The 10,959-nt window shown below is 56.8% G+C and overlaps 1 protein-coding gene across 1 annotated transcript; it reads left to right on the top strand.

Annotated features, from left to right (window-relative positions):
- The first annotated feature begins 2,386 nt into the window (after positions 1–2,386).
- Positions 2,387–9,381, top strand: LOC129694528 (hyaluronan and proteoglycan link protein 2-like). Its single transcript, XM_055631249.1, is given in 6 exon segments — positions 2,387–3,139; positions 3,855–4,205; positions 5,067–5,199; positions 5,716–5,866; positions 5,869–5,896; positions 8,927–9,381. Coding segments are annotated over 6 exon segments (1,068 nt in total). The 5' UTR covers positions 2,387–3,021; the 3' UTR covers positions 9,214–9,381.
- Positions 9,382–10,959: the final 1,578 nt, after the last annotated feature.

The raw sequence follows: 10,959 nt of genomic DNA, 5'->3' as shown, positions 1-10,959 counted from the left end.
ACACATACACACACACACACACACACACACACACACACACATACACACACACACACACACACACACACACACACACACACACACACACACACACACACACACACACACACACACACACACACACACACACACACACACACACACACACACACACACACACACACACACACACACACACACACACATACACACACACACACATACACACACACACACACACACACACATGCACACACACACACACACACACACACACACACACACACACACACACACACACACACACACCCACACACACACACACACACACACACACACACACACACACACACACACACACACACACACACACACACACACACACACCCTTCTCTGTGGGATCCGGTGACCCATTGATCGCCAAATGAAAGTCGCTGTCGTACGGCGCGGGGGGCAGAAACGCGATCCGTGGCTGGCGCTGGCGCGGTGGGACGAGGAGGGTTTGGCTTGGGGGGCGGGGGGGGGTGGGGGAGGGGAGAGGTGATATTTGAGCAGAGCCGCTGATGCTCCAGACAAACGCTTCCATTGACAGTCGCGCGTCAATCGCCGGCTTCAACCACAAGACAATGGCTCAGAGACAATCTGTCACAGACACGGGTCAGCAGCGCAGAGAAAGGCGGCCCTTGTTTCAGCGGCTCTGGGGAACGGGCAACCCGCGGTCCGTCCGCCCGTTACAATAGACACAGCCCGATGGGGCCCGCGTACACAACTTGTCACTTCAAACCTGCCACCGAGAGACAGAGGGAGAGACAGAAGAGAGGGGGAGAGGGGCGCAGAGATTGTTGACCGCTCGCCAGGCTCGGCCAGCAGCCCTCCCTCCTCGCCCCCTGCCCCCCCCACCACAACACAAACCCAAGGGTGATCTGGTGGAGGTAAGCGTGGGTGCGGGGGGGAGTGGGAGGGGAGGGGGGGGGGGGGAGGGGGGGGTAGGGAGCGAAGGTGATGTGAGTGAGGGGGAGGGAGGGGAGTGGTGGGGTGGTCGGTAGAGGAGAAGTTGGGTGAAGGCTTGGAGTCTGGGGAGTTAGTTTGGCGATGGAGGGGTGGGGTGTGGGGCTTGGGGATAGAGGTGGGTAGCGCGTAGGAGGGGGGAGGGGGGTCAGGGCATGGTGTGTGGGTGAGTATTGCGGTGGCAATTGTCTTCGCTTGGGGATGAATATGTTTGGACATGGGGTGTGTTTTGGCTTTGCTGTAGTGGGAAGTGGGGAGAAGGCAGGAACGGGGCACTGATTGTGGATGATCAGCCATGATCACATTGAATGGCGGTGCTGGTTCGAAGGGCCGAATAGAAACATAGAAACATAGAAATTAGGTGCAGGAGTAGGCCATTCGGCCCTTCGAGCCTGCACCGCAATTCAATATAATCATGGCTGATCATCCAAACTCAGTATCCCGTACCTGCCTTCTCTCCATACCCCCTCCTCCCCTTAGCCACAAGGGCCACATCTAACTCCCTCTTAAATATAGCCAATGAACTGGCCTCAACTACCCTCTGTGGTAGAGAGTTCCAGAGATTCACCACTCTCTGTGTGAAAAAAGTTCTTCTCATCTCGGTTTTAAAGGATTTCCCCCTTATCCGTAAGCTGTGACCCCTTTCCTGGACTTCCCTAACATCGGGAACAATCTTCCTGCATCTAGCCTGTCCAACCCCTTAAGAATTGTGTAAGTTTCTATAAGATCCCCTCTCAATCTTCTAAATTCTAGCGAGTACAAGCCGAGTCTATCCAGTCTTTCTTTATATGAAAGTCCTGACATCCCAGGAATCAGTCTGGTGATCTGTCTCTGCACTCCCTCTATGGCAAGAATGTCCTTCCTCAGATTTGGAGACCAAAACTGTACGCAATACTCCAGGTGTGGTCTCACCAAGACCCTGTACAACTGCAGTAGAACCTCCCTGCTCCTATACTCGAATCCTTTTGCAATGAAAGCTAACATAATGGCCTACTCGTGCACCTATTGTCTATTGTTTATTGTCTAACACCCCATTGTCCAGTGGGACCCAACGCCGCAGCTCCCCCGGGCCAAGACCGGCCCAAAGCAACTCTACCCCACCACGCCCCATCTCCACACAAAGCCCATCCACGCCATCACAAAGGTACCTCTCTCTACCCCACGTCCTGACCACCCCCTCACCACTGCAATCATACACACGTAGACAACAGGTGGAGGAGTAGTGCCCATTCGGCCCTTCGAGCCAGCACCGCCATTCAATGTGATCATGGCTGATCATCCCTAATCAGTACCCCGTTCCTGCCTTCTCCCCATATCCCCTGACTCTCTCTCTCTCTCGCTATCTCGCTATTCGTTTTTCCTTCTATTATTTATTATGTAAAAGAATCTGTGTGTTATGATTGTGTTTATAATTTGTTTGGTTGTTTTGTTGTTTGTCTTTTGCACAAAAGTCGGCGAGCATTGCCACTTTCATTTCACTGCACATCTCGTATGTGTATGTGACAAATAAACTTGACTTGACTTGACTTGACTTGACTTTAAGAGCCCTATCTAGCTCTCTCTTGAAAGTATCCAGAGAACCGGCCTCCACCGCCCTCTGAGGCAGAGAATTCCACAGACTCGCAACTCTCTCTGTGAGAAAAAGTGTTTCCTCGTCTCCGTTCCAAATGGCCGACCCCTTATTCTTAAACTGTGTGTGTGTGTGTGTGTGTGTGTGTGTGTGTGGCCCCTGGTTCTGGACTCCCCCAACACCGGGAACATGTTTCCTGCCTCTAGCGTGTCCAACCCTTAATAATCTTCGCGTCGTGAGGGTGGGTTGGGGGAATCACGAGGCCGAGCAAGGGAGAGGCAGGAACGAGATGGCCTGATCTGTGAACACTGACATTAACCTCTTCCTCGCCAGGCCGCCGCAGTCCCATTCCCCTCCCGGGCGCCGGGCAGTGCAGCCCCGCCGTCGGAGCTCAGGAGTCGGGCAGCGGTCACATCAGTGACTGGGGAGAGCTCGCCCCCCGCCCCGTCCGCTCCGGGACTCCCATGAGGACGTTGCTACTACTGCTGACGCTGGCTCATGGCTCCGCTGGACCCGTCTACTACACGGCCCAGGGCGGGCGCTATGCCGAGGACCCCCGGCACCGCATCCGCGGAGACCAAGGTACCGCCGCCGCTTCTCTCCCCCCCCCTCCCCCCCCCCCCCCCCCCCCACCACCTCTAGTAGAAAATGCTACGAAACTGAATTTGTGGCCTGTCCTGTGCTTGAAATGCTATGAAATTGCATTTGGTGGCCTGCACTCTGCTTGAAATGCTACGAAATTGAATTTGGTGGCCTGCACTCTGCTTGAAATGCTATGAAATTGAATTTGGTGGCCTGTCCTGTGCTTGAAATGCTACGAAATTGAATTTGGTGGCCTGTCACTGTGCTTGAAATGTTACAAAATTGAATTTGATGGCCTGCACTCTGCTTGTAATGTTATGAAACTGAATTTGGTGGCCTGCACTCTGCTTGAAATGCTATGAAATTGAATGTGGTGGCCTGTCCTCTGCTTGAAATGCTATGAAATTGAATTTGGTGGCCTGCACTCTGATAGAAATGCTACGAAATTGAATTGGTGGCCTGTCCTGTGCTTGAAATGCTATGAAATTGAATTTGGTGGCCTGCACTCTGCTTGAAATGCTATGTAATTGAATTTGGTGGCCTGCACTTTGCTAGAAATGCTACGAAATTGAATTTGGTGGCCTGCACTCTGCTTGAAATGTTACGAAATTGAATTTCGGGAGCTTCACTCGGTGCCTGAAGCCATGCCCGTCACTTAGGAAAGGTGTGAATCTTGCCCCCATGCTCCTGACCCGCTCTCCCCGCTGTTCTGCAGCCGTGTTGGGGTACATACGCTACCTGGAAAACTCGGGGCCCAGTGTGGTGACTTCACGGCGAGGGGCGAACGCCACGCTGCCCTGCCGCATGCGTTTCGTGCCCAGCGGGTACCGGGTGAAGTGGGTGAAGATGAACGGGTCGCCCCGGGAGAACATCGTGTTGGTCGGCAACAGCCACCAGCAGAGAGGGTACGGGACGTTCGCCCGCCGCGCGTCGCTGCGCCGACTCGACAGGTACGACGTGTCCCTCTCGCTGCTCGACGTGAGGCTGGAAGACGAGGGCAAGTTCAAGTGCGAGCTCATCAACGGGGTGGACGACGAGGCGGCCGAGCTGGAGCTGCAGCTGGACGGTAGGGGTGCCGCAGGCCGCTCGGCCCGTCCGACCCGTGCTGGCCCATTGCACTCGCCCAACCCTCACCAGACCGATCGCCTAACATGCGGCTGTTACCCCCCTCCCGTCTCTGTAACCCCCCCCCCCTCACCCCCCGCCCCTCACCACACCCCACCCCCCGTCTCTGTAACCCCTCCCCACACCGGCCCCTCCTCCCCGTCTCTGTAACCCCTCCCCCCCTCCCCCCCCCCCCTCCACCCCCCCCCCCTTCACCGGCCCTCTCCACATCCCCCCCCCCCCACCCCCCCTCCCCCCCCACCGCGAACCCCCCTCACATCACCCCCTCCACACCCCCCCGTCTCTGTAACCCCTCACCCCCCCTCACCCCACCGGCCCCTCCCACCCCCCCCCCCCGTCTCTGTAACCCCTCCCCCCCTCACCCCACCGCCCCCCTCCACCCCCCCCCCCCCCCCCCGTCTCTGTAACCCCTCTCCCCGTCACCCCGTAACCTCTCTCCCCCCCTCTTCTGTAACCCCTCTCCACCCCCCCCCCCCCCGCTTCTGTAACCCCTCTCTCCACATCCCCCTCCGACCCCTGGCCCCCCCTCCCCAACGTCACCGCGACCCCCCTCCCCCCCTCTCCCCGTCACCTGTAACCCCTGTCCCTCCACCCCCCCCCCGTCTCTGTAACCCCTCTCACCCCATCTCCGCGACCCCCCTCCCCCCCCGGCCCCCGTCCCCCCTCCCCCCCCTTCCCCCCCCCACGCACAGGGGGTACCCCTCTCCCCTCCCCTCCACCCCCCCCCCCCCCCCCCTCGTCTCCGCGAACCCCTCCGCCGCTCCCTGCAGTGACATTACAACGGCGCCCCCTCTGTTGCCAGGTGTGGTGTTCCCGTACCAGCCCAGGCAGGGCCGCTACCAGTTCAACTACCACCAGGCCGTGCGGGCGTGCCAGGGCCAGGACGCGCGGATCGCGCGACTTTCCAGCAGCTGTTCCAAGGTGAGGGCCGGAGAGTTGCCCCCATTCCCCCCCCCCCCCCCAGCCCCCCCCCCCCCCCAGCCCCAAACACCCGGACCGATCCGGACCTCGCGTGCTGTCTGTGTGGAGTTTGCACGTTCTCCCCCCGTGGCCACATCCCAGAGACGCGCGCGGGGGGGGGCCGGGTCTTGTAGGTTAAGGATCGCTACTACTGCCCTGTCCCACAGTGCGGCGCTCCCTCGGTATCATCCCTGCCACCGAGCGGCGCTCCCTCACCGCCCCTCCCACACAGCGCGTCCTTCCCTGAATACCGCCCCTCCCGCGGTGCGGCGCTCCCTCAACATCTACTCTCTCCCCCCCACGGTTGGTTATGTAGTCTTTCACCCAGCTGGTAAAATGGGGGGGGGGGGGGGGGGGCTGGGTGGGGGGGGGGGGGGTGGGGGGGGGGGGGGGGCTGGTGGGGGGGGGGCTGGCGGGTTGGCTGACACAGTCTCACACAGTCTCACCCCCCCCCACACCCCGGCCCTCTCCCTCCTCACACAGAGTGGGAGCGGGGGACTGGAGTGGTGCAACGCCGGCTGGCTGGAGGACGGCAGCGTTCAATACCCGGTGACGCTGCCACGGGATCCGTGCGGTGGCCGGCACCTCCCTCCCGGTATCAGGAACTACGGGACTCGCAACAAACAGCGAGACCGTTTCGACACACCTACTGCTTCACGTCCAGCATCAAAGGTAACCCTTCCCCCCCACACCACCTCCCACACTCCCCCCCCCCCCCTTCCACACCCCAACATCCCACCCCTCCACACCCCCCACCCCAAAACAACCCCCACCCCACAGTTTAAGGTACAAAATCCTTAAGTGGTTGGACAGGCTAGATGCAGGAAGATGGTTCCCGATGTTGGGGAAGTCCAGGACAAGGGGCCACACACACACAGTTTAAGGATAAGGGGGAAATCTTTTAGGACCGAGATGAGAAAAACATTTTTTCCCCACACACACAGAGAGTGGTGAATCTGTGGAATTCTCTGCCACAGAAGGTAGTTGAGGCCACACAGTTCATTGGCTATATTTAAGAGGGAGTTAGATGTGCCCCTTGTGGCTAAAGGGATCAGGGGGTATGGAGAGAAGGCAGGTACGGGATACTGAGTTGGATGATCAGCCATGATCATATTGAATGGCGAATGGTGCAGGCTCGAAGGGCCGAATGGCCTCTACTCCTGCACCTGTTTTCAATGTTTCTGTTTCCACACTCCCACCCCCTAACAACCCCCACTCCCCCCACCCCCCCCCCAACCCCACACCCCTCCCCCCCACCCCCACATTACCTCACCCCCACCAACCACCCACCCACCCCAACCACCCCAACTCCCCCCACATCACCTCACCCCCACCAACTCCACACCACCCATCCCTCCCCCCCCCCTCCACCCCCCTCCCCACACCCCACCCCCCCCCCCCACCCCATGGAGGCCATTGGGTATATTTTACAAACATAGAAACACCCCCCCCCCCCACAGTACCATTCGGCCCTTCCACTGCACCGCCATTCCACCCCAATCATGGCCCCCATCCAACTCAATGGAGGCCGAGCTGGGTAAATTTTGAAAGTCTATTTTAATTAACAAAGGAGGTGAGGTTGCGGGGAGAGGGCGAGAGAATGAGGTTGAGAAGGAAAAAACAGATTGAATGGGAGATTGGACTCGATGGGCCGAGCGGCCCTAATGACTCGCGGTCCTGGCGTCTTGTGTCCAGCGGCGGCGCTGCCGAGTCACTGATGGAGGCTCCGCTGTGAAAGACGGGCAACAGCGCCACCGGCTGGGGAAACATAGAAACACAGGAGCCGGCGCCGCCATTCAATGTGATCATGGCTGATCATCCCCTGTCAGTCTGAAGAAGGGTTTCGGCCCGAAACGTTGCCTATTTCCTTCGCTCCATAGATGCTGCTGCACCCGCTGAGTTTCTCCAGCTTTTTTGTACCCCGTTCCTGCCTTCCCCCCATATCCGAATGGTATGTTAGCTTTCATAGCAAAAGGATTTGAGTATAGGAGCAGGGAGGTTCTACTGCAGTTGTACAGGGTCTTGGTTAGACCACACCTGGAGTATTGCGTACAGTTTTGGTCTCCTAATCTGAGGAAATACATTCTTGCCATAGAGGATTTGAGTCTAGGATCAGGGAGGTTCTACTGCAGTTGTAAAGGGTCTTGGTGAGACCCACACATGGAGTATTGCGTACAGTTTTGGTCTCCAAATGTGAGGAAGGACATTATTGCCATAGAGGGAGTGCAGAGAAGGTTAACCAGACTGATTCCTGGGATGGCAGGACTTTCATATGAAGAAAGACTGGATAGACTTGGTTTATACTCTCTAGAATTTAGGAGATTGAGGGGGGATCTTATAGAAACTTATAAAATTCTTAAGGGGTTGGACAGGCTAGATGCAGGACGATTGTTCCCGATGTTAGGGAAGTCCAGGACTAGGGGTCACAGCTTAAGGATAAGGGGGAAATCCTTTAAAACCGAGATGAGAATAACTTTTTTCACACAGAGAGTGGCGAATCTCTGGAACTCTCTGCCGCAGAGAGTAGTTGAAGCCAGTTCATTGGCTATATTTAAGAGGGAGTTAGATGTGGCCTTTGTGGCTAAAGGGATCAGGGGGTCTGGAGAGAAGGCAGGTACAGGATACTGAGTTGGATGATCAGCCATGATCATATTGAATGGCGAATGGTGCAGGCTTGAAGGGCCGAATGGCCTACTCCTGCACCTAATTTCTATGTTTATGTTTCTATCCCTTGATTCCCACAGCCCTAAGAGATAACTCTAATGCCTCTGTCACACTTAGGAAACGTGAACGGAAACCTCTGGAGACTTTGTGCCCCACCCAAGGTTTCCGTGCGGTTCCCGGAGGTTTTTGTCAGTCTCCCTACCTGCTTCCACTACCTGCAACCTCTGGCAACCACCTGCAACCTCCGGGAACCGCACGGAAACCCTGAATGGGGCGCAAAGTCTCCAGAGGTTTCCATTCAGGTTTCCTAAGCGGGACAGGGACATCACTCTCTCTAGAAAACATTCAGTGAATTGGCCTCCACTGCCTTCTGTGGCAGAGAATTCCACAGATTCACAACTCTCTGGGCGAAAATGTTTTTCCTCATCTATGTCCGAAATGGCCGACCCATTATGGCTGTCCTAAACTGTATCTGACCGGCTGGTTCTGGACTCCCCCAACATGGGGAACATTATTTCTTGCATATACCTTGTCTAATCCTCTAAGAATGTTATATGTTTCCATAAGATCCCCTCTCACTCTTCTAAATTCCATCGAATATAAGCCCATTATTTCATCATACGTCAGTCGTGCCATGCCGGGAATTAACCTGGTGAACCTTGGGAAAGGTCGCGACGACACGTCAGAAGGGCCTGTCCCACTTTGGCGTCATTTGCGCGTCACGCAGATGGCGCGCGAAGATTTTGTACATCCCAAAATCCTGGGGCGCCGCACGTCACTGCCCACGTCACCACGCACCATGCGCGCGTATTGCGCGTATCACGTGCGTCGTGACGCGTAAATGGTCGCGTAAATTACGAGCAAATGACGCCCAAGTGGGACAGGCCACAGAGACAGCGCCACAGCGTTCCAGACCACACTGCCGTAGAGTGTGTGTGATGGCAGGGTGTAGAGGGAGCTTCACTGTGTGTCTGACTCCCCCGGAGTGAGTGATGGGCCGGCTATCCCGCGTCTAACCCGTTCCATTTTTTGGCCCAGGCTACGTTTACTTCCGCAAGAACGCGCAGATGTTCGACTACCAGCGGGCAGTGAGAGCCTGTCGCAGCGAGGGGGCGACCATCGCCAAGGTGGGACAGATGTACGCCGCTTGGAGCTTCTCCCGCCTGCACCGCTGCGAGCCGGGCTGGCTGGCCGACGGGAGCGTTCGCTTCCCCATCTCCTCCCCGCACCCCCAGTGCGGCGGCACCGAGCCCGGGGTCCGGAGCCACGGCTTCCCGAGTCTGGCGCGTCGGCAGTACGGCGTCTACTGCTACAAGTCGCGGTAAAGGCAGGCTCAGGCGACAGCAAAGGAAGCTGGTATTCCTCCGGAGACTTCACTGGATTCAAACCCAGAGAGGCCGTTCGCCCCGTCTAGTCTGGGGGTGGGTGGCACTTGGCAGACCCGATGAAGGCCACGTCTATACTGATCCTGTTCACCCTTCCCCGGCCCCCCCCCCCCCTCACCCCGGTGTCCTCCCGGGGGACATGGCGTGACGCGTAAATGATGTCGCGTAAATCACGCGCAAATGACGCCCAAGTGGGACAGGCCCTAGAGACAGCGTTGCCAAGTCCCCGACAGGACACCCGCGCCCATCATAAAATACCTGCACCCACCTAGCGCCTTCCGCCGACCCTGAACCAAAGACCAGGGGGATAGGAGATGGGGGGGGGGGGGGAGCTTGTAAATAATGACGAGATAATAGGTGGATTGTGTTGTCCATCACAATACGTAGCCGTGAGTTCCAAAGCCGTGTCTTCCCGACCGACCCCCCCCCCCAACTATCGAGGGCCGCTCGGTGACGTACGACGTCTCTATATTCCAGGCGTCAGTTGACGCCCCCGAGCTCTCCTGGCGCTGACAGATCGATCAGGAACTTCCCGATAGACACAAGAAGGAAGGCGTAACTCCAGCGGTCTGTGCCCTGTTTACAAGGTAGAGGGGTCTGGGGAAGGGTCCCGCCACCTATCCATGTTCTCCATAGATGCTGCCTGGCCCGCTGAGTTACTCCAGCACTCTGTGAAACGTCACCTATCCATGTTCTCCACAGATGCTGCCTGGCCCGCTGAGTTACTCCAGCACTCTGTGAAACGTCACCTATCCATGTTCTCCACAGATGCTGCCTGACCCGCTGAGTTACTCCAGCACTCTGTGAAACGTCACCTATCCATGTTCTCCACAGATGCTGCCTGACCCGCTGAGTTACTCCAGCACTCTGTGAAACGTCACATATCCATGTTCTCCACAGATGCTGCCTGACCCGCTGAGTTACTCCAGCACTCTGTGAAACGTCACCTATCCATGTTCTCCACAGATGCTGCCTGACCCGCTGAGTTACTCCAGCACTCTGTGTGAAACGTCACCTATCCGTGTTCTCCACAGATGCTGCCTGACCCGCTGAGTTACTCCAGCACTCTTGATCACTATTTGGTGTTCTGTCTCATCTGCCTCCGCGACACTCAGGCCACGGACCGCTATCAGAGCCAATCCCCCCCCCCCCCCCCCACCCCCACCCCCTGTAGTGCCCACCCCATCCTTATATTTGATCTCAGCCTTTCCCTGCCGTGCATCAATCCTCATCCTACCCAGATGGAGTGGATGGGAAGTGGTTTGGATGCGTTGGGATTGTGAATATTAGAAACATAGAAACATAGAAATTAGGTGCAGGAGTAGAGGCCATTCGGCCCTTCGAGCCTGCACCGCCATTCAATATGATCATGGCTGATCATCCAACTCAGTATCCCATCCCTGCCTTCTCTCCATACCCCCTGATCCCTTTAGCCACAAGGGCCACATCTAACTCCCTCTTAAATATAGCCAATGAACTGTGGCCTCGACTACCCTCTGCGGCAGAGAGTTCCAGAGATTCACCACTCTCTGTGTGAAAAATGTTCTTCTCATCTCAGTTTTTTAAAGGATTTCCCCCTTATCCTTAAGCTGTGACCCCTTGTCCTGGACTTCCCCAACATCGGGAGCAATCTTCCTGCATCTAGCCTGTCCAACCCCTTAAGAATTTTGTAAGTTTCTATAAGAT

The sequence above is a fragment of the Leucoraja erinacea genome, unplaced genomic scaffold (genome assembly GCF_028641065.1).
Source record: "Leucoraja erinacea ecotype New England unplaced genomic scaffold, Leri_hhj_1 Leri_69S, whole genome shotgun sequence".
Classification (NCBI taxonomy): Eukaryota; Metazoa; Chordata; class Chondrichthyes; order Rajiformes; family Rajidae; genus Leucoraja; species Leucoraja erinaceus.
This window is presented reverse-complemented; position numbering and strand designations above follow the sequence as displayed.